The 24,418-nt window shown below is 45.7% G+C and overlaps 1 protein-coding gene across 1 annotated transcript in view; it reads right to left on the reverse strand.

Moving 5' to 3' along the window:
* Window positions 1-24,418, reverse strand: part of Kif6 (kinesin family member 6) — a 296,865-nt gene that overhangs the window by 227,474 nt on the left and 44,973 nt on the right. The window contains exons 4-5 of the mRNA XM_006244480.4: window positions 9,799-9,946; window positions 5,818-5,927 (exon numbers count right to left, since the gene is read on the reverse strand). Coding sequence (XP_006244542.1) covers window positions 5,818-5,927; window positions 9,799-9,946 — 258 coding nt within the window. The remainder of the gene's footprint in view (window positions 1-5,817; window positions 5,928-9,798; window positions 9,947-24,418) is intronic.

The following is a 24,418-nucleotide window of genomic DNA, read 5'->3' on the forward strand; positions in this document are numbered from 1 at the left end:
GTCAAACTCAGAGCTTGCCAATGTGGCTACTCTCCTGGCAGCTTGCTCCAGAGAGCCTGTCTCTGCCTTCTGAGGCTCAGATTACTGACAGGCCAACACAACTACGCTGCGTTGATGGGGTTCTGTGGATCTGAACTCTGGTCCTCCCACTCGCGTGACAAGCACTTTAACAGTGGAGCCCCTTCCCCAGCCACATAGATAATTTAAAAATATTAAGGCATTGACACTAGGGAGGCTACAAAGCCAAGAGAGACATATTCCTTGCCATACACACGCCACCTCAGAAGACTTTATTATAAATATATACAGACAGTGTGGTATTGCAGACCCAAAGTCATATCTGCAAAGTCTTCGTTGTCACCTTCTCAAGTTTTTGATGGAAATCCTTTTAATGGACACCTTAATTCTCATAGCCCCAGTGTATAAATACTTTTTAAAACCCCTCTTGCCACTCTAGCATGAAAGTGAGAATATCTGGATTTTATTTTACTTTATTTTATTTTCTGTTTATTCACTTTACATCCCACTCACTGCCCCGACTCCCAGTCACCCCCTCCCACAATCCTTTCTCCCCACTCCCTTCTCCTCTGAGAGGATGGTGGCCCCCTGGGTATCCCCCTACTCTACCACATCAAGTCTCTGGGGGGCTAGGTGATCACAGCCCACTGAGACCAAACAAGGCTACTCAGCTAGGAGAATATACCCGACATACAGGCAACAGCTTTTGGGAGAGCCCCTGCTCCAGTTGTTTGGGACCTACATGAAGGCCAAGCTGCACATCTGCTACATATGAGCAGGGAAGCCCGTTGCTAAGCTGCCAATTAATTGCTCTGAAATTGCTGGGTAAATCAAACGTCTCTGAATCTTAGGTCCCAGGCAACAATGACAAAAGCAACCTTTGGTGGTTCACCTTTCAGTTCTAATTCAGTCAGATTTGAGGGTCAAAGGATAATCCATCTGGATCATAGTCTTCCTCCAACTCTTTCCTTCCTTCCTTCCTTCCTTCCTTCCTTCCTTCCTTCTTTCTCTTTCTTTCTTTCCTCCTCTCTCTCTTTCTTTCTTTCTTTCCTTCTCTCTCTCTTTCTTTCTTTCTTTCTTTCTTTCTTTCTTTCCTTCCTTCCTTCCTTCCTTCCTTCCTTCCTTCCTTTCTAAGTATCTCAGTTTTATCTCTCTTCTCTGTTCATCAGAGACAGCCCCTTCTCTCCTGGGATTGCTCAACGTCTGCAGACTGTTGGGTATTGATGAGTGAAATTGAAAGCAATCTTTAATGTCCCTGAGTCAATGCAGGACATTGCCATCACTCTTAGTTTCTCAACAGAAATTGATAGTAACACCTATTGCTAAGGACACAGCATGCTTCGGTCACCGGACTTCAAGAAATCAAGCTGGAATTAACCTGGAAATGCTCTCGCTGATGGTCGGCTTTCATAGGTTTGGAAGGTATCATGCAAGCTGCTAGTGGAGAAAAGTAATCAATAGTCTTATCCAGTTGTGAGCCCTGTTAGCTACAATAATGACTGACCAAGATACTCTCAAGGGCATGACAGTGGCACTAATGTTATGGGTGTAACCAATGGCTTTTTTATTCTATTTGAGGCCCACTATAAACCTGGCCAAGGAGAAACCTGACTATGATGCTTATAGCTCCTACAGGTGAACCTATTACAATTATTTCGCAAAATGAAAATGGTATCGAACTGCCTTCTAAATATATTGAAAACACATCTAAACAATATTTAAACTGGAGATCTATAGGTCAACCTGGAGACTATAAAACAATAAGTTGATCAGAACTGAAATGAACCTCAAACCAGAAGCCTGGCATTCAGGCTCTTCCTCAAACTGGTTCCAGGGGCTTCAGGAACTTCTCTCACATGACATCTAGACACCTTTTTACAGTGCATCTGGCCTGCTGGGACAGTAAATATACCGGGCAGACCATAAGCAATAGAAATGTTTCTCAAAGGAATAGAGGCTCAAAGTCCCAATCAAGGTTTTAGCTCAGCCCTCTTCTGGACTACAAGCTACCAACTTCTCTTGGAGTCCCCAATGTTGTAGACTGGCCAAATTCACAGCCATTTATAAGGACAGCAACTCTTTTACAAAGACAATAAGTATGCTGCACCGTAATGACCTGCACATGTCCTAACACCATCACACAGGTTATTAGGGTTTGACACGTGAACTTTGGTGTCAGACAACATGCACAGCACACAGTCTTCCCAACCATGCCCTATGTCTAACACCTCTCTTCCTATTCACAGTAAAAAAGTTTTAACTTTTTAAAAATAAGCTTTATTCTCCTTTTGCAAAGTTATTTTACTCCATAGAGTTGGTGATCTGTCTTCTCTCATCATTATTAAGCCAATTCTTATAATACAAATAATTGTTCTCTTTCCTGACTCCATCTCTGCAATTATGTAAAGATAAAAGGGTGACACACGAAACACCTCAACCAATGTTAATATAAGAATATAGGAATGACCTCAAGGTATGCTAGAGCAATAGTGATAAAACTGTATGGTATTGGTACAGATGCAGGCAAGTAGATCAATGGAATAGAATCAAAGACCCAGAAGTGAACCCACACACCTATGGTCACTTGATCTTTGACAAAAAACTAAAATAATACAGTGGAAAAAAGATAGCATTTTCAGCAAATAGTGCCGGTTCAACTGGAGGTCAGCATGTAGAAGAATGCATATCGATCCATGCTTATCACCCTGTACAAAGCTTAAGTCCAAGTGGATCAAGGACCTCCACATCAAACCAGACACACTCAAACTAATAGAAAAAGTGGTGAAGAGTCTCGAATACATGGGCACTGGGGAAAATTTCCTGAACAAAACACCAATGGCTTATGCTCTAAGATCCAGAATCGACAACTGGGATCTCATAAAATTGCAAAGCTTCTGTAAGGCAAAGGACACTGTGGTTAGGACAAAACGGCAACCCACAGATTGGGAAAAGATCTTTACCAATCCTACATCCAATAGAGGGCTAATATCCAATATATACAAAGAACTCAAGAAGTTAAGACTCTAGAGAATCGAATAATCCTTTTTTTTAAAAAAATGGGCAAAACAAAGATTCTCAGCTGAGGAATATGGAATGGCTGAGAAACACCTAAAGCAACATTTAACATCCTTAGTCATCAGGGAAATGCAAATCAAAACAACCCTGAGATTCTACCTCACACCAGTCAGAATGGCTAAGATCAAAAACGCAGACGACACAGATGTTGGCGAGGATGTGGAGAAAGAGGAACACTCATCCACTGCTGGTGGGACTGCAAGGTGGTGAAAACATTTTGGAAACCAGTCTGGTGGGTTCCTGACAAAATTGGAAATAGTTCTAACTGAGGACCCAGCTATACCACTCCTGGGCATACACCCAAAAGATGCTCCAACATACAACAAGGACACATACATGTTCCACTATGTTCATAGCAGCCTTATTTATAATAGCCAGAAGCTGAAAAGAACTCAGATGTCCCTCAGCAGAACTGACACAGAAAATGTGGTACGTCTACACAGTGGAGTACTACACAGAGATTAAAAACGATGATGTCATGAAACTCTCAGGCAAACGGATGGAACTAGAAAACGTCATCCTGAGTGAGGTAACCCAGACACAAGAGAACACACGTGGTGTGCACTCACTGATAAGTGGATATTAGCCCCAAAGCCCACAATGCCCATAAGACAACCTACAGAACATGTGGAATGTAGAAGGCAGGAAGCCCAGGGTGTGGATGCTTCAGTCCTGCAATGAGGGGGCAACAGGCCGATTGTGGGAGGTGGAGGGAGGGGGGACCTGGGAGGGAGGAAGAAGGCACAGGAAATAAGGGTGGCAGCATCAGGATCTGGAGATGTGAGAGGGTCAGGAAATTGAACAAAAATATAGTGGGGGTGGGGTTATGAGGAACTGGGGCTAGCCCACCGGAGGTCCAAGACACCATGGAAACGTGAGGCCCCATCATGCCTTCAGACACCAAACCCAACACTGTTGCCATGGTCGAGAGGTGCTTGCTGACAGGAACCTAGTGTGGCAGTTCCTGAGGAAGCCTGGCCAGCAACTGACCAATGCAGATGTGATGCTTGGAGCCAACTATCAGACAGAGCTCAGGGAACCTGGTGGGGGAGCTGGTGGGAGGACTGGAGGAGTGGAGGGGGACTGCAAACCCATTGGGAGAATAACATAGGCTGGCCTGACCACCCAGTTCTCCCAGAGTCTAGACCACCAACCAAGGAGCGTACCTGGAGGGATCCATGGCTCCAGATACATATGTAGCAGAAGATGGCTTTTCCTGACAGCAACGGGAGGGGAGGCCCTTGGTCTGGGGGAGGCTTGATGCCCCAGTTTAGGGGGATGCTGGAGGGATGGGGGGGAGAGTGTGGGTGGGGAGCACCCTCATAGAGGCAAAGGGGAGGCTGGAGGGCAGATGTGGGGTGGGGGTTGGTGGAGAGGGTAACCAGGAAGTGGGATATCATTTAACATGTAAACAAATGGAATGATTAATAAAAAAAGAAAAAGAAAAAAGAAAACTCCCTATGGCCCAATACTATGGAGGCATTTTCTCAATCGAGGGTGGCTTCTCTCTGGTGGTTCTGGCTGTGCAGACATAAACTAGCCAGGGCACTCACCATCTGGCTTAAGCAGTTATGTTTTACAAGGCCATGCTTCGCATGTGGTGCTTGGGAGGGGCCTACCATTCTCTGTCAGCGTTTACTCAGCTCCCTGTAACACTTAACTGTTTAAAGCATCTTTTTGAATTAAACTCTCTGATGGGAAAAAAAAGAGTATATGGATCATAAACTATTTTATTCTATCTTTTCAATTTCTAACTAATTGAATAACTTGGCTATTGAACATAAAACTTGCATGTACTCCTTTTCACCAAAACTTCCTAGGTATTTCTAAATGGTTTCAGAGTATTTTATAAGAAATATATTAATATATGCGGGTGATGGAGAGACAGCTGAGTAATCAAAGGCACACACCACCCTTCCAGAGGGCGCACGTTTAGTTCCCAGCACCCATGCCACACCATGCAGTTCACAGCCACTGTATCTGCAGCCCCGAGTAATCAGACACCCTCTTCTGGCTCCCCCTGGTATCTGCACTCATGTGCGCACGTGCATACATACACACACACACACACACACACACACACACACACACACACACACACACACACACACAAAATGAATCTTTGAAACATTTAAAACATTTTTCCTCGGCTATAGGCAACTTCAGGTACATAAACACCTGGACAGAAGCACACGGATGATTACCCACTGCTCCTCCAACTCAGGCCGGTTTTCAAACAAACAGCAGGGCTGTGTGACCCCTGGCAGGGGAGCATCGGCTGTCGGCTGTCGACAGATCTGAAGACTGCATTTCACTGCAAACAACTGGTGTTGATCTGATCAAAGGGCTACGGATGTCAGTTCTAATGACAGCAGAGAGGATTTTGAGGGAAAACTTCCAATTTTATTTTTCTCTCAGATTATCTTATTGCTGCATAAATTGAATAATGTTTTTGGAAGAAGGGGGTGATTAAAGGAATACATGGGTTTCCTGTGGCAGGGGTGAAGTGCTGCCCCCAATCTCCAGTGCCCACTGAGTTCACTCACTGCACTCTCCTGAGTTTCGAGCAATCCGAGATCCTATCATGCCTGCCCATTATGGAAAGATGTTGCTAGCCGGTATTTGCTAATTACGATCGAGACCAGAAGCGCGGCCCATTTCAAAGGCAACAATGGAAACGAGCATCTGAAAACCATTTCCTGCTGCTCTTTGTTAGCTACTCACGGCAGATCTTCTAGTTTGGAGGCTTCATGTCTTGGATCCAGCAGGTCATAGCCACATTCATTGTAGATTTCCAAGTAAGAAATGTGTGTGGTGTAGATCTTGCTGCTGTCCTGATTGGGGAAGGAGAAGGCATTGTTTAATGACTGAAAACAACTGTTTGGCTGGAGAGAGAGCGCTGTTTGTCTCCCGACTCTGCTCACAGCACCCCTCCCATACCATTGCATGTTATATGGTTTAGATTTGCAGCTCGTGACACTTTCGAGTTGCTGCGGCCATCTGCATGAATGGTTTTTTTCTTGTAATAGCCAATATCCATGATTACAAGTAACTTCAGTCTGTTAGTTTTATTGGTTCCACATTATACATAAAATATAGTGAGCCAAGTTGGTTGTAGAACTGAACAATACATTATTTTTTAACTTTCCAGATCCCCCCCACACACACACAAGGCTACTAAGAAAAAAACAAACTTACATCCTGTGAACAGTCTGTCCATGAGAGAGCAAAGACATTGGTTGCAAAGAAGTTTCCATCCTTGACCATAATTCATTTCCTTTACTTTCCCACTACTCGGAATTTTAGATTCTTTGAAAAATATTTAATAATTTACTCTGTGTATATACACATGAGTGCAGGTACCCACAGTGGCCAGAAGAGGGCATCAGATCCCTGGACCTGGAGCTGGCAGTTGTGAGCCACCCAATGTGGATGCTGGACCTCCAACTCCATCCTCTGCAAGAGTAGTCCTGCTCCTAACAGGGTCTCACGCTAATCATGATTTATGAAATAACACAGGATCTTGCAAAAGTACCATGAGAGAGGAGTGTCTACATTTCAAGTCCTACCCAAAATACCCAGGCACCAAGGAACCACTGGGGCGGTTGCCTCTGTCTCTGTCACTGTCACTGGTGTTGATAACTGTTTTCAAATATCATGTCTCGAAACCACTAAATGACAAGGGTGACGGGTAATCTGTGCAGTCAACTTGAGATTTTCAGTCACCTAGGAGACACTGGGCATGTCTATGCAGTGGTTTCCTGAGCTGTAGAACTGGAGAAGGAAAACCCTCCCTGAATGTGGATGGCACCTTCCCATGGGCTGCAGTCCTGAAGTGAATCAGGAGAGGGAAGCGAGGAAGGGACTGAGCACTAGCAGTCGTAATTCTGCTTCCTGACTGGGGACATGACGTGACTGACCGCCATGTTATGCTCCCACCACCATGCCCTTCCCATATGGTGTACTTACTGCCTCAAACGGTGAGGCACGATCAACCTCTAGCAGTCTTGTTGGTTATTCCATCACAGCCGCAATGGAAGCAGCTAAAACAACACAGGGGTTTAAAGAGAAAGGACACGAGAAGAGAACAGGGCACTTGCACCATCATCTGCAATGGAGAACTCTCTTCTTTACGAGCAGGATTGAGTCAGGAAAATGGCAGGCCCACTGCCTGGGGGAAGGACAGTGTGTTTGGCTTCTCCAGTTTCCATTTCTCCTGCAGCTTTACTGAGATCGCACTGAGTGATGTGGCCAGCTACCTTTCTTGGTCCATGTCAGCATCTGGGTTGCCAGACTATAATGTAACACATGTGTCTTCTGCCCCAAACAGTCTGAGCCTCACGATGCCCCAACATAAGGAGAAGGGCTTTCTGAAGCAAACTGAACCTTTAAACCCAGTGGAAATGCATCGCCACTCACAGGCCTTTCACCGCAGAGGATGCACTGGTTTGTCTTGAAGAAAGACTTGGCCTTAGTCTTGCAATGAGTTCTCCAGTCTGAGACAATCAGCAGGGACCTCTGGGCTCGGTCTGTTTTTTCTAGACACACTTCATGGGCTCTTTAAGTTGCCAGGTTGGTTTTAGCACAATTCTCTGTGTTACAACAAATGTGATGTGGCCCGTGGCAGAAACTGTTCCCTGCCAGTTCCCCTGTCTGTGTGTTAGTCTGGTGGACTTTCTCCAACCCCGGGAAATTACTTGAAGTTATTCAGAAGTAACCAACGAATTAGAGCGACATCAACGTCAGAGGGCTCTCCCCACAACCCTGACAGGTAGGCAGTCAGTGTTCTGGATGCTTGGTGGACTTCCAGAGCTGATCTTTGGTAGCCACAGAGAATATTTTAGAAGACAAAACCGTTAGAAGAGAATTTACTTTTTCTGATTAAGGAAATTGGGCTCACTGGCTCTGGGAGCTTCAAAAGGTTTTCTGAAACTCATGTATCCTTTGGACACATATACACATATGAATATTCATGAGTGTGGGAACAATTGTCAGACATTTGCATATGTGACTATTACTGCATGGTAGTAATGACCATGAACTAAGCATACTTTGTGTGCCAAGAACTTCAAAGATTTGTTTTTATTATTCTTAATTGTCTGTGTGTGTGTGTGTGTGTGTGTGTGTGTGTGTGTGTGTGTGTGTATGTGTGTGTATGTGTATGAGAATGTGGTGTCTGCAGAGGCTGAAAGAGGGCATCGAGTCCCCTGGAGCTGGAGTTATAGACAGTTGTAAGCAGACTGAGATCACGCTTAGAATAAAACTCAAGTTCTGTGCAAGAGCAGGGCATGCTCTTAACTACTGAGCCATCTTTCTAGCTTAAGATCTTAAAATACCATAATTCTGTCCCCTCACAGCAGCTCTGTGACATTGGAACAAGAAATCACATGCCATCAGTGACACATGGCCTCAGAACCCTGACAGCCTACACAGCCCTGCCCATCTGTTGAAGATGACAGCCTTCCACTTTGGTCCACGGCAACAGTAACTATTGGAAATTACAGCCCCTGCCTGTGACGTGTGTGTGCCAGGCCAGACAGGTAGTGTCAGGAACACACGTGGAAGTGAGGAGGGCTCCGGGTGAGGCACGCCCTCCACTCAGCCCTCCCCTCCACATTCTCTGGCACATGGACTTGGCGCACTTGGGCCACTGAGGGAGGAGCTGAACTAATGGGTAATTGCTGCTTTATGGATGGCAATTAGAATTATGCAGATCTCAGCAACTTCTTCCTGTCCTCGAGACTCAAAATGCAAATAGCACTCAGTAGGGAATTCCGCAGTGACTGTTACAACAGCCCGGTTAGACATTTATACAGAACTCAGGGACTTGCTGGAGCTGGACGGGAGACAGAGAAGCCTGCAGAGCAGTTCAGTCCTTACTTTCAGAAAATGCAGGCAGAAACCCACAGACGTGAAGTGACTCATCTCAGGAAATGGACTTAAACACAGCCAACAAAACAAAGCCAATGTGAGCTGGAGAGGACGTGGAGGCGAGGCAAGGAAGCAGCTGCCTACAGAGCTGCGGACCCAGAGAAAAACACAGCAGTAGAGGCTCGGTTTTTCCAACTATGAAATGGGAATAAAGATGCCATGTTTGCTAGTTATGATAACTGTTGTATTAAAAATCCACATAAGGGGGCTGGAGAACGATGGCTCAGTGGGCAAAGTGCTGGCTGTGCACGTGTGAAGATCGGAACTCAGATCCCCAGAACCCATGAGAAGAGCTAGATGTGGTGGTGTAGCCATGTGACCTGGCATAAGGTGGACACCCCTCATGCTGGGTTAGGAGGAAGGGAAGGACATCCCCAGAAATCACCGACTGGCCAGTCAAATCAATGAGCTCAGGTCCAGTGAGAGACTCTGTCTCAAAAAAATAATCAGTGGAGAGCAATAGAGGGTCTCCAACATCAGCTGCTACACCACCTCACACACAGGGCCACATGCCAGACACAGGAGCATCCACCATTCCCACCCCCACTCTACCACAAGTTGTCATTTGCCTTTAAGCCCTGTAGGCATCGCACACGGATCCTCAGCCTTTGCCGTCGTCCTATCCTGACAAGAGAAGCACCTTCATAATTTCTACATCCCGGCAACATCCTCACCTTTCTTTAACGATGAAAGCCAGAGGAATTCTATAGCCCCACATCCCCGAGCAGGCACAGTACAGAATGCCTTATGGCATCTCCTCCCCTCCCCCTTTACCTTTTGCAACTGCTCAAAGATATACGACAGGGTCCTCGGGATGATGCCTCTGTCACTGTAGCGCTCAGCCCCGCCTGTGATGGTGAATGTCTTGCCACTGCCCGTCTGCCCATATGCGAAGATGGTGCCATTGTAACCTGCCAAGGTACTGCAAGAAGAAAGGACAGCACTTTAATGGGTGAGTGGACACCCGCATCGATATTAGGTACTCATAACTGAACAGCACCCATACAGACACTACTGAAATAGACTCGTATTTGCAGAATATTGATGTGGCAACCCAGCTAGAATTTTGTATGCATGGACACGCCTGTGCCCGTGTAGGAGTACATATGGAGGCATCTTCCTAAATCTCCACATCCCTTCCTCATGCTGCTGGGCTCAGCTTTTACAGACTCTGAAGATCAAACTCGGGTCCTCAGGTTCCTGTGGTGAGCTCTTTACCCACTGAGTCATTTCCCTGACCTGACGGGCAGACTAGTTTTCAATCCAGGAATCTTCAGCTATCAACAACTTTCTCTAGGGAAGGACATGCCACGCAAATGGAGGCCAGCATCTTAATAGTGTCTTTAGGTTTTCTACACTAGACTTAGAGTGAAACACTAGTGATTCGGCAAGGTGTCTGAGTAACTCCCCTGATGAATACTCGTACCAGTAGCCATACATTCCTAGCTACACTGATTTTCCAACTGTGTTCCTTGGGATCTACTTCTCTATTTAGTGCCTACAACAGAAAGTCCTGGGGAGGCCCCTCCTCCACCTTCCTTGGATTGCCTTTCTCTTGGGTGGAAGATGTTGGCCCATGTATGCTGTTTCAGCCCAGCATAGAATCCTATGATTTCACAGTGGTCTTAAGAAGCCTTCAAACCAGGGGCTGGGGATTTAGCTCAGTGGTAGAGCGCTTACCTAGGAAGCGCAAGGCCCTGGGTTCGATCCCCAGCTCCGAAAAAAAAAAAAGAACCAAAAAAAAAAAAAAAAAAAAAAGAAGCCTTCAAACCACCACCTGTAAGATGGGCTTGTAACAGTGTGTTCTGCATGCTGTGGGCTCTGGAGAGAGTAGGCCTTTTATCTGTGCAACACAGAACAGTAAAATTTTGCAGTTTTGCTATCTTTTTGCCACAAGGTGTTCCTTGATCTCCAAATGGGATTCAGTGGACGGGTCCTCTGAGATTGCTGGTCATCATCTGCACAGGGCATCCTGCTCTACCCTGGCTGCTGAGATTCTGCCAACAGTTCACTCCTGAGCTCACTCTGCTTTCCACTAGGAGTGACCTGTCCTTAAGTGATCTTGAGAGGAGACAGGCATTGCCCAGAGCTTATTCTGAAGAGGTCAGTTAAGCCCTCAGCATCTTACATAGCTGGAAATCTCACAACCGTGTGTTTCCGCAAGGTGCTTTGCTCTGTGCAGAGTGTGAATATGGTTTGCGAACTGGATAGACAGTACAGGGAGTGGGGAAAGCACTGCAACTCTGAGGGTCAACACTTTGTGTTCGCACTGGAACTATCTACTGATGACATTCCCAGCTTGTAAGGGGCTGTGAGTACCATGATGCATGGAATTGTTTACTGAATCTTCCCCCGATGGACTCAGTCACCAAGGAGACAGAGATGCCTCATCTGAGTATTGTTTGGATGTGAACTGTTTCCTGCCGTGGATGTGCTGAGTAAATGGAGGTCTATGATTTTATGTAGCAGACTTTAAACGCTGCACCAACTCTTAACAGAAAGAATTGCTATAGTTTATGAGGCATTATCAGTTACAAAAAGCAAAGGATATGAGTACAAATTAGCATTCCCATTTTAACCCAGACACAACCTATGAGGAGCAATGACTGGGCCATGGGTCCTCATTGAACAATCATCTGATCTTTGTGTAGCAAAGTCTCATCTCACACAGAGAGTCCCCTGTCTGTCTGAACATGTGATTCCTTACCATGGTCTGCTGTGGCCCACCTACTCCCACCAGCTACAGAGGCTTACACATCTCACTGCACCAGTGAAAACAAAGGAACAATGGTAAATGTCCACTTCCTTTACTTAAAACTCCTCATCCTAAATCAACCTCTTCACTGTGTCCCAGGCATTTTGACATGCGCTTCGGGTCTCATCTATCCCACAAGGAAATACAAGTGGAAAATAAAGAGAGTTATGGTGATCTAACTACCGTCCTTTAAGATCCATTTTCTATCTATCCATAAGAGCAAAGACATCATAGCAAAAGTGCTAACGTCTACTTCGTCATTACACTGAAAGCTGTCTCACCATGACCAACAACTCAAGTCATGCTTTAAAAAACAATCTCAGTAGAAACAGGGGACTTCCATGGTATCCCAACTTCAGAAGTCCCAGCCCTTTCCCCCCAGCCTCAAGGAAGACTTTAAAAACAATATGCCTGGAGGTTATGGAGCCATAAACCTCACAGCTCAGCCATGGCTGAAGAAGCAGTGTGGATCTGGAACCCCTCACAAGCCTCCCCAGCCTACTCTTTCCTTGGTTCTCAGCAAAGCTATGCTGAGACAGCAGAACGAGTGTCTTCTGACTCAAAGCCCTCACGGTGAGCAGCCTGGCTGCAGGCAAATATTTGACATACATATCATTTGACATGGTAATACCAGAGAGCTGAGCTTAAATATGGCCAAATGCTTGTAAAGTCTGTTGACGATGACAGCGAGATACTTTGAAAAGACCCTTGTTAATACCTCTGAAGAGCTAGAAGGCCATACTTAGGAAAGGACTTGAAAAGGACTTTTTATCTCCTGTATGATTGGCTTTGAGTCTCTGTATGAGGAGTGAGTGGCAGTTAAGACAGAGATGTGAACTCCCAGATATCGAAGGTGTCTCTACACACAGACAGATGCTCCTGTGTAACCAGGAGAGATACATTTAAGTCATTTAAGGAACATGCCACACAATAGAGAACTGACTTCTCTAAGTGGGAGGGGCTACATGCATTCGTCACTTTTCTGTTTCTGTGATTAAAAAGCCATTGACCAAGATAAATTCACAGAAGGAATAGGTTTTTTGAGCTAACAGTTTCAGAGTGAAGAGCCCATCAAGGCCAAGAGTCATGGCAGCAGACATCGTGACCAGAGCTGAGGGGCTCACATCCTCAACTGAATGCATGAAGCAGAGAGCCTCATGGAAGCAGGGTGATACTTGCAACTCTGAAACCCTGCCCTTCAGTGCCTTGTTCTCTTCAGCAAGGCCATCCCAAACCAGCCCACAAAGCAGCACCGTCCGAGTGAACACACAGACCAAGTGTTCAAACACTGGAACCCATGAGGGAGTGTTACACTTAAAACACCACACTAAACGGAGATGAAAGACAACTGAAGGAAGCGTTGTGAGGGGTTCTGTGGGTCAGAGCACCTTCCGTTGTAGATATGGGGACCTGATTCTGAATTCCCAGCAGTCCCATAAAAAGCCAATGTGACCATGTGTGCCCCTGTAACTCTGGCAAGTGGGAGGAGCCTAGAGTGTGTCAGGAGCTTGCTGGCCACCAGCCTAGCTTAGGGGTCAGCAAGAGATTCTTTCCCTCGAGGGAATAAGGCAGAGAAGGAACATTAGGCATCTCCTCAGGCATAGGCTTCATGGCTGAAGAAGAGGAAAAATATTAATGTTTTGAATTGTCGCTGTCCCTCTCTACTTCCTTGCCAGAGTGGACATAGCCTTCATAAAAGTTCTATGGAAACTGAGGGACATGTAATAGTCAAAACAATATGGACAAATGTGAAAACCCACCCTTCCCGCCTGCAGCTAAATGCAAGGCTAAAGTAATGAGGTCAGCAGAATACTGGCACATGAAGAAAGGTGTGGAGTGGAACCAAACTGAGGCCAGAATCAGATCCTGCACATAGGTGTGTGCAGTTGGGGAGCAGTGCTTCAGAGCCATCTCTCAACGCACAGTTGACTCTTTTCCAACAGCAGTGATGGAATTATTCAATGGAAGAGAGGAAAAAGAAGAATTAGGAAAAGGAACAAAATGGGGAAACATATTACAATTGTACATATGCACATAAACAGTGAGTGTGCATGAGTGGAGACCACGGGTGTGGGCACACAGATGCCGATGCACACAGATATCTGAAGGAGCTATCAAATCCGATGGAGCTGCCAGGTGGGGACTGAACTCGGGCCTTCTGCAAGAGCAGCACAGTCTCAGCCGCTGAGCTGCCTCCCAGGCCCCACTGTCTTTCAAATCATCTACCTTGTAAGGGAATTGACATTAAGTCTACAAGCCACAGCACATTAGAAAATATATCACAATATCGAAAGCCAGTTGAAAAGTAGACAATGGGGTTGGCAAGTTGACTTAGAGGGTAACAGAGCTCACTGCCAAATCTGAGAAACTGAGTTCAATCCCTGGAATCCACATGGGGGACAGAACTTACTTCTCTGACCTCCAGAAACACACACACACACACACACACACACACACACACACACACAGAGTCATACAGACACACACACACACACACACACACACACACACACAGAGTCACACACACATAAATACAGAAAGGAAAGTAGGCAATGACTTTAAATATGGATTCAAATAGGTTTTCATACCTAACTCTGATGCATAAACAAATACATCATCTCCATATATATATATATATATATACATATATATACATATATATACATATATTTAAAAGAATGCATTTAAGTCTAAAGCTCAAGTTAGACGGAAGAAGCCAGCCACAGAATGTCATATACTATAAGACCTTGTCTATGCAAAATGTTTGGACAAGCAGATTTCCAATCAGTAGGGAAAGTGGATTAGTGTCTGACAGCAAGTGAGAGAAAATGGAGACAGAAAATGGAGAGCAAATGTTGCATACAGTCAAGGACTTCTTCAAGAGTAACAAAAATGTCCTAAAATTAACTGATGGTTACTGACAGCTGAAGTTATTCTAACGACTACTAAGTTTTATTCATCAGCAAATTCTACTACAGGGCTTTATTTTGTGTGTGTGTGGGTGTGTGTGCACTTGTGTGTGTGCACTTGTGTGTGTGCACTTGTGTGTGTGCACACTTGTGTGCACCACAGTCCATAGGCGAAGGTGCAGCAAGTCTACCCGAGTGGGCTCTCTCCACTGCGTGGAGTCTGGGGACCAAACCCAGGCCCGTTGGCTCAGAAGCAAAGGCTGGTACCCAGTGAGCCCCTCAGCAGTCCACTAAATGATGCTCTTTGAATGAAGGGCACGTGAGTTACATCACAAGGAAGCTGCTGTCCCGACATAATACGGAAGAATCATCTACAGGAAGTCTTAGGAACAAGATGCTCTTGGTGTCTCCCCTGGGTATTTGTCCCGGACGGAGCACTGAGAGACAAGAGAGGCAAATTCCACCAACTAACCAAGCGGGATGGACATTTGTGGTGCTAGCTACCTCCCAGCAGCTTAAAAATCAACACTGCAGGCCCTGCTGACCCTCACAGGCAGGGGCATGGAAACCAATCCACCATTTCTAAATGGCAGGTGGGTGCTCAGAGCAGATGTCCGTTGTAGAAATCATCTTCCTTCCCCGGGAGCCTACGTTCTAATAACAAGACATTTGGTCAGCAGCTTAACTTTTAAGATTTACATGAAGAACCCCAGTAAAGCCTATACCCTCTGGGAGACTCTAGTCTGTAGGATGAATTGAATACATAGTATGTTTTCACACCAGAAAAATATTCTTTGTCTCTGTTTAGCGTCTTCCTTTGTATTATTCTTGACTGGTTTAACTAGACCTCATAGATCAGGTGGTGTGAAGAAAATGAAACTTGGTGTGGTTTATGCTTGATAACAAGTCTTAGTGTCCTCCTATACACCAAAGCAGCCAATAAAAATTGTTCTTGTGCTGGACGTGGAGGTGCAAGCTTTCAATCCCAGCACCTGGGAGGCACACGCAGGCTGATGTCTATGATGTATGGCCAGATTTGTCTACACACTGAAACTGTCTTTAAAAAAATTGCAATGATAATTTAACTCATTAAACAAAAGATTGATTCTAATCTTCACATTTTAATCATAGGAAAACAAAGGAAAGGAAGGAAGGAAGAGAGGAAGGAAGGAAAGGGTGTTGGAGAAATAGCTCAGTGAGTAAAAGCACTGGCTGCTTTTGTGAATGACCCACTTTCAGTTCCCAGCACCTCATTGGGGCCTGCAAACGCTCTAAGTTCAGGTCCAGTTCAGACCCTGATGTTTCAAGATCTCTCCAGGTTCTTGAACATATGGTGGAGCACATGCATACACTTGGGTATGCACATGCACTCAAAATATATATACATAATTTAAGAAAAAGAAAATGGCTACTTTTCAGCCAACAGAACCACCCACTCTAAAATTATTTCTGAGAAATATACAAACTGTTTTTCGAGCTATTTGATCCAAGTTCATGCTGACATCATACAATCAGGACCAACTTCTACTTTGAGGGGAGGGGTGACTAACCCTAACGAAAGTTTAGCTATCAGTTGTTTGTTGAGATGATAATTCAAGTAGCCCAGGTTATGTAGCCGAGGTTGACCTTGAACTCCTGGTCATCCTGCTTTCATTACCCAAATGCTGGGATTACCGGTGGGCTGTGTTATGTCCAGCTTTGCAGGTTCTAAGAACTGAGCCTTAGAAAAACTACCAATGAGGAAAAAGCTTATATTGTTTACACTGTTTTGATAGAACAAATTCATTTTGAAAACAAAGACCAATTATCATGAGTATCAGGATTTTTAAGGTAGCTGAAATCATGCTAGAGTTATGACAAAGCTGTGTAAGGACTGTCACAAGGAGTCATCTGCAGTAGAATGGAATTTAAAGTCCTCTTTTGTGTCACTGGTTCCTTCTTAGCACTGGTCACCCATCACAGGTCACAGCAGCTAAAAGTCAGTTCTTGTGACATTCATAGAGCAGTGGTTTCTGTCCTCTGTTATCTTCCTAAAATAGAGTCTCGAGTCCCCGACAAGCAGCCCAGCAGTAACTGCTGCTTTTCTAGAGTGGTGTGCTGACTGAATGGTTCACACACACAATATCTGAATGCATAAATTTCATAGTGCAAAGCCTTTGTTTTGTTGTGTGTGTGTGTGTGTGTGTGTGTGAGAAAGAGAGAGAGAGAGAGAGAGAGAGAGAGAGAGTGTGTATGCGTGCGTGCATGTGTGCGTGCGTGCACACCCAAACCCAGGGCTGATATTAGGATTCATTCTCAATCACTCTTCTCCCTTATATAGTGAGGAAGGCCTCTCAATCCAACCCAGGGATCCCAGATGGTCGTTTTTCCAGCTGTTTTGCGTTAGTGATCTGGTCTCTGGCTTCTGGAATGACACACACCAGGCATTTTATGTGGGTTCTGGGGATCTGGACTCTAGTCCTCATGCTTGTGGACCATTGAACCATCTTTCCAGCCCAACAACATGACATTTTAAGAGGTATTATAATAATTCAGTTTGGCCATATGTATACCATACCATACCAGGCCTCCCCTGAAGTGGAAACTTAAGGGTTCTTTGGAGAGTCAGCTGTGTTGGATGGTGTTTTGCTGGGGCATACATGTGAAGGAGTATTTTCCTGAAATGGACACAGGTGAAAAAATAAGGCAGACTCGTGAAGGAATGTTTCACTGAAGCAGACACAGGAGCGAGAATGTTCTGCTTAAGCAAACACATGAACAGACACACAATGAAGGATTCTTTGCTAACAACATGCATGTGCTGGTCTGCCTTATATGACTTAGTTGAGCTGTATTGGTCGGGACTCCTCAGACTTGAGCTGATTGGATGCACATGTTGAGGTAAGGCACGTGATGTCTGGAGGGTATAAATAGGACTCCACGTAGTGACAGAGACAGAGTTTGGCTTGCTGGTACAGCGAGCTGTGCAACACTTGTGGGTCTCATGCCTTTGCTGATCTTCACTTCCTCGAGAGAGGTGCAGCCAAGAACTTCTCCTGGTGTTCCTGTTGGTCCCTCCTGCTGACTCCAGCCGAGCTGAGGCCTGGCTGTCTCTGCTAGGCCATGATACCACTGTTGCTAACCTGACTACCGAACTGGACTGCTGTGTATCCCTGAGGTGTTTTCGAGTGGATCGAGCTGCCACTGCCTACTAACTGAACAGACAACACCGAAGGGATTAGCCCCGAAGAACCTTTCTACACAGGTCCACTTCCCCATATCCTTTCTTTTCTACTACTTCTGGAGGGTGGTGGGCTACAAGGGGAGTGAAAGCATTGAAGAACCATCATTAAAAATAAGAGTTGAAGAAATTATAGTTATACTCCCCAACCCCAAATCCAATTACAGATGTGTAATTGCTGCTACTCTAAGAGGCTCTAGGCATGCAAATCAGGCAAACCAGAATCACTTTCATGTGGACTTCCAGAAAGAGAAGGGAGGAAGAAGAAAATGGGGAGGAGGAAGAGACCCTCCTTGTAATGGAGTCAGTGGGTCACGAGTGTCATATGCCATGTGCCCTGCCATTTTGCATAAGGAAGCCACGGTCAGAGGTGTGGAGAAGGAACACCAGCTATGTCAGGGGCCAATTCGAGTAACAAAGTCCTTGCCTTTCAAGGGGCTTTCTTCGGGGCTTTGCACTGACCCAGGTATAGGAGCCAAGGAATCCTCTGCTTCTGAGCTGGGATTTACAATTGCACAACCCAGAGCAGCGCTGTTCCCTCAGTGGCTCTGTTGGGAGCATAACATGAAAGTCCTTGTGTCCACAGATCTCTAGAGGAACCAGAAATTACTTTTCCAATGGAAAAGATTTATAACCTGTTCTTCCATGCAGAAATCTGGGAATTGGAGATGATTAATAGCCCGGTGACCTGTGTTATAAGTTGGACCAAACCATACAACCAGGACCAGAGGTGGCTAATAGTCTAAATGGCCTCTACACTATCTGTAATGTCTGAAACAAGGCCAGATCCGTCCCTAGATCCTAGGCCCTGAAGCTAATACAGGCAGCCAGCCTATCTTTAGAACCCATCTTCTTAGAAGAAATGGCATGTACACTGAGCTGAGCTGCAATGTAATTATACTTCCTACCGCACTGCAGACTGTATGACACTGGGGGACTTCTCCAGATTGTCCTGTGTGTGCTGGGAATAAACTGCCTGGCTTCAGACTCCCTGGAGCCTTGGTCCGGGTTGATGATGTGCATCTGAACCTAATTCTCATTCTCACCTCTCCACGGTTTGCTTCCCTGCCTGCCATGACCACCTGCCAGGTCCCCTTCATGACCTGAGAGACAGATGTGGTGGCCCCATGCTGGTCTTTTGCAATCCCTTTTGGACTTATGCTCTCTGGTTTGCCAAGGTCTCCACAACTCACCAATGTCCTGAGACTCAGGTGTTTCCCAAATATGTTATCTGCCAAGACTTGATGGTCGGCTGTGTTCACACACAGTGACAGAGACAGTCACAGACAGCATGGTACCAGTTATTCACACAGACATTTAGTTGTCCTTCTGGGTCCTTCTGGACATTTTGTTGCCCCAGGGTCAAGGACGTTCCTTTCTAAAAGCATGCTCTGGCAAGACTATTCTTGGCTCACCTACTGCTTCACTTCGGTGAAGTGAGTTCATAGCTAACTTTAACCGACACAGGTCAAATGACCTACTTTTAGAAAGGGACATCTGAGAAAAGATTATCCTGAAATAATTCAGAGGGCTGTATGATGGCTCTGCCATTAACAGCACTGACTGCTCTTCTACAGGACCCTGATTTGGCTCCTAGCACCCACACAGACGCTCACAACGATTCATAGCTGCAGGTCTAGGGGATCCAATGCCTTTCTTTTGCATATCCAGGTACTGCATGAACATAGCACACAGACATAAACACAGGTAAAACACTTATACACATGGTATTTTTTTAAAAGGGATTAGTGAACATTAAAATATCTTGTGAGAAAATTAAAATCATATCTTAGGTAGTACTTTATGCTTGTGATCGCTTCTCAAAACCTTTCCTAATTCCTGTGCACATATTGATTGTTGGCCAAGCTTAGCCAGGGCTGCCTTTCGCTGGGACAGTACTGTCTGTGTTTAACTCAGTCTGAGTACTCCTAAGGCAAGGACCTGTGCTCTCCAGCTGAAACGCAGCTCCACCGCTGCCCAGACTCCAATTGTTTGTGTGTTTAATGTTAGCTGCCTGCCTCCAGTCATAGGCCGAGTTTTTTAATGCCTGAGTGACTCAGATAAATGCCACAAGAATAGCAGTCATTTTAAAAAAAAAATAGATCAAACTAAACCAAGCTAAATTCTAGCATCTTTTATCTTTTGAAATGCCACAAGTGATATCCATATCCTGTCATCTGATCAGGGACAGGGAGGGAAACTTTCTTCCCATTGCTCACAGTTTATAAGCTTTAAGCAAGACTGTTGGCTGTGCCCTTTCTCCTTAGCACAGGCAGGACTTCCACTCTTGGTTCTGTCATGAAAACAGGGAGAGCAGCTTCTATCCTGAATGGTCTTTAAGTCCTCTCTGAGATGCAGGGCCATGAGAGAAGGAGGTTGGGCGTCTTCCCAGCTCAGAGACTCCCAGACTTTGACAGTCTTGTCCCAACTACTTCAACCTGGACTTAGGAAGAGCCAAACATTCTCACAGGAGATCATCCAAACGGTCTCTCAGAAAGAATCCTCGAGATCTTAAGCTTACCCAGTGGCCTCATGGCCGTAAGTTGGTAGATCAGATAAAGGACGCAGTGGTCTTTAAATGTGAGCAGTTTTTTTCCCCCGAGTTGCTGTAGAAAGTGCATTCCTCCAATATTAACAAGTATCTGAACCCTGGGAACCTGACAGAGACGTGTGCAGCTTCAAGAGTAGGAAGTGAGGGGGTTGGGGATTTGGCTCAGTGGTAGAGCGCTTGCCTAGGAAGCGCACAGCCATGGGTTCAGTCCCCAGCTCCAAAAAAAAGAACCAAAAAAAAAAAAAAAAAAAAAAAGAGTAGGAAGTGAGTCGTTGAACAGGACCCAGCCCATGGCCCTGCCTTAGCTGGAAGGCAGCATGCAGGATTAAGAAGGGGAGGCTGCATTTCATTTTAGTTACAGGATGAAAATGCACTGACTGTAGCACTTCTGACAAACAGGGTTTCAGTGACCCCTGACAGCAAACCCTTGGATTCATTAAACATGGAATCCTTTTCAGACACCCATGAAAGGGGGTGATTAGGTCAAACAGCCAAGTTGCATGCAGTAACCTGGGAAATTCCAAGCTCTGTAGAAACATCCCTTAAAACACCCACTGGTTACTTCTGGCTTCTTTTACAGGGACACAAACAAAAAGAGAAGAGACACCTGAGTCTGGGGACATAAGAGAGTTGTGGAGACCATGGCAAGGCAGAGAGCACAAGTCCCACAGGAAGGTACTGTAAAAGGTCACTTGGAGCCACCACTTCTCTTGTCTCTCAGGTCATGATGGGGACCCTGCAGGTGGTCATGGCGGGTGGGGAAGCAAACCGTGGAGAGGTGAGAATGAGAACTAGGTTCAGATGCACATCATCAACCTGGACCAAGACTCTGGGGAGTCTGAAGCCAGGCAGTTTATTCCCAGCACACACAGGACAATCTGGAGAAGTCCCCCAGTGTCATACAGTCTGCAGTGCGGGAGGAAGTGTTATTACACTGAAGCTCAGTTCAGCGTCCATGTCATTTCTTCCATGAAGTTGGGCTCTAGAGATAGGCTGCTTGTATTAGCTTCAGGGCCTAGGGAAGGATCTGGCCTTGTTTCAGACATACAGACAGTGTAGAGGTCATTTGGACTATTAGCCACCTCTGATCCGGGTGTGAGCGCTTGAGGAGTCCCTGGATGTAAGGTCATTTAGATTGCCAGCCACCTCTGGTCCTGGTTGTCACAGCTTGATATGGCTTGGCCCAACAGATAACACAGGTCACCAGGCTGTTAATCATCTCGAATTCCCACATTTCTGCAGGAACGAACAATTGAGAACAATATTCTAGAATTGTTAACAGTTAAGTTTGTATTGGTAAATCAATCAATGGTCTTGCTCCCTGTCCCCGTGTGGTTGTGTACACACGCCCGTGTATATTCCTGTAGGTGGAAGTCAGAGGGTGACGTTTACTATCTCCCTCAAGTACTTTCCACCTCATTCTTTGAAACAGAGTATCTCATGGAACCTAGAACTTGATTTGATTATACTGGTTGATAGTGAGCCCTGGCAATCCCCCTGTCTCTGTCCCTTGGCACTGGGATGCATGCACACTGTAGTTGGCTTTCACATGGGTGCCGGGGATCCAAACTCAGGTCCTTTCACAGCAAGCAGGTCTCCCCAACCTCTCAGTTACATCCTTAAAATTAATCCTGTCTTTAGATTTTTTTTTCTGGGGGGGAGACATAGTGGTTTGAACGAGAGTGCCCCCCATAGACTTACAGATGTAACCATCTGGTGTCAGTGCTCTCTGAGGAAATTTAGGTAGGTCGGCCTTGTTGGAGGCAGACTATCATTGGGGACAGGTTTGGAGATGAAAAGCCTGGTGCCACTTCTGTCGCCTCTCTCTGCTTCCCAAATATGTTTGAAGATGCGAGCTACAGATTTCTGCCCCCTGCTGCCATGCCTACCAGCTTGCTGCCTCCGTACCTCGAGGGACTCATATGTCCCTCGAACCATAAGTCCAAGTAAACTCCTTGTAATGTAGTGCCAGGGAAATGTTAGTGGTCCCCCCAAAATACAGGGAGCCAATCTGATGCAATTCATAGCAGGGTCTTAATTCTATTAGAGCTAGCTCGGGCCGCCCCAACACACCACCCACCACACAGGATGGTTTTGGTGGGGGAGGGGGTGAATGTCTTTCAGAGCAAGGCTTTATAGTAACCAGCAAGTGAGTTCCTGTGCAAGCATCTAATTGCAAAGCTACTGTGGCCTTTAACGTAATCGGTTGGTGCTGGGAGTCATATTACCAATTTAAGTTTTGTTCTTCTCTGCATTGGTGATAGGCTTGTAACCTGGGGGTGCAGGTTTGTTGGGGAATAACCTGGAGACGCTGGTCTTGTTGAGGGTGTAACCTGGAAACGCTGGTCTTGTAGGGGATTAGCCTAGAGACTGGAGCTAGGCTCGGGTTTTGTGTGGGGGCAACTTGAAAACTAATGCTAGGTACCAGTCTATTGGTTTACCTGACTTTAAACTGAGGTCAGGTTCTCTAAAATGGAGTCTGAACTTAAAAGATATGGCATCTCAATTTAAGTTGCCTTGGTCTTGCTTGGTCTTTTATCAAAGCAACAGAAGAGGAACTGATCATGTGGGACAACTTGTGGGAGTCGGCTCTCTGCTGCTAGCTTGTGTGTCCCGGTTAGGCTTGGCTGCAAGTGCTACATCTGGCTACATCTGCTGCATCAGTCCTCAGTCATGTTTCCTAAGCATCCGGCACATTACAAGGAACCTGATGTGTACACTGTAGGCTAACAGAGGGTTGGGCAGTGACGTCTGTAAGAAACTTGCAACGTAAGATCAAACAAAACAATTAGCAAGAAGGGCCTTTAAATGCATGGACTCATGTGTCTACTCACTTACACAATCAGCTAATTTACACAGTCTACAACAAAAGAACCCCGAATGGCTTGTTTATGAAAGAGTCTAGAACTACAGAGGAAGATTTCTCGTGAGAAGGCAAAGTGAGAAGCCCACCCCACCCACTTCACTGCAAATGTGGATATGCCCGTGTCCTCTACCATGGGTTTACACAGACGCATGGGTCCATGAATCGAGGCTAGCAAGGGACACTGGTGTCCACATTATGGAGTCTGGGGATCGGAAACTGTTGATAGGTTGGGTAGAGTGTAGAGCGTGAGAAATGGAGGCTGCTGGGCAGCTGGACGCCAAGGGAAGAAAGGAAGCAGAAAGGGTATCTGAAGTGTCGCAGCCTGAGGGAAACACACTCTCCTCCCACTGCATGCTTTGAGAATGAAATGCACTTCAGTGGGTAGTAATCAGGGAAATGGCCGTTTGGGATAGAGAAGTACATAAGGACACGTCTGAGGGAGTCGCCCAGCCTATCCAGGGAAAAGGAGGAAAAAGAAGGCAGAAGGCATTGCTAGACCTTTCCTTAGCTGGCTGTACAGCTGAACAACATCCAAACCATCAATGGGGATGAAGACTACGGACAGGTGTCTGCACAGGCGGGCTGTCATCTGAAGAACTTCCTCGAAGCACACTCTGAAAGGATGCACAGGAAGAGAGGGGATAGTGGCCACAGGACTCTGGCACGGGTGTTTTCTACTGTTAGTGGAGATGTATGACAAGTAAACATAATCTCACTAAGTGTGTTTAATTATATTGTATAAAGGGGCTGGAGAGATGGCTCAGCAGCTAAAAGTACTGGCTGCTCTAGCAGAGGACCAAGGTTTTGTTCCCAGCACCCATATGATGACTTCTGACCATCTTTAACTGAAGTTCTACAGGATCTGGCGCCCTCTTCTGGCCTCCACAGGCACTAGGCGCCTGCACGAAAACACACACACACACACACACACACACAATTGCAGATACACTCAGGCAAATGTTCATAAAGTAATATTTTTCTAAAAAGCAATATGATATCACAAAACTAAAGCTGTATACAGTCTTAAGAAGCCATCAATCAAAATTCATAAAGATTTCTACATACACACGTACATAACTTTTTGTAACATTTC

Source organism: Rattus norvegicus, chromosome 9, assembly GCF_036323735.1.
Source record: "Rattus norvegicus strain BN/NHsdMcwi chromosome 9, GRCr8, whole genome shotgun sequence".
In the NCBI taxonomy this organism is placed as follows: Eukaryota; Metazoa; Chordata; class Mammalia; order Rodentia; family Muridae; genus Rattus; species Rattus norvegicus.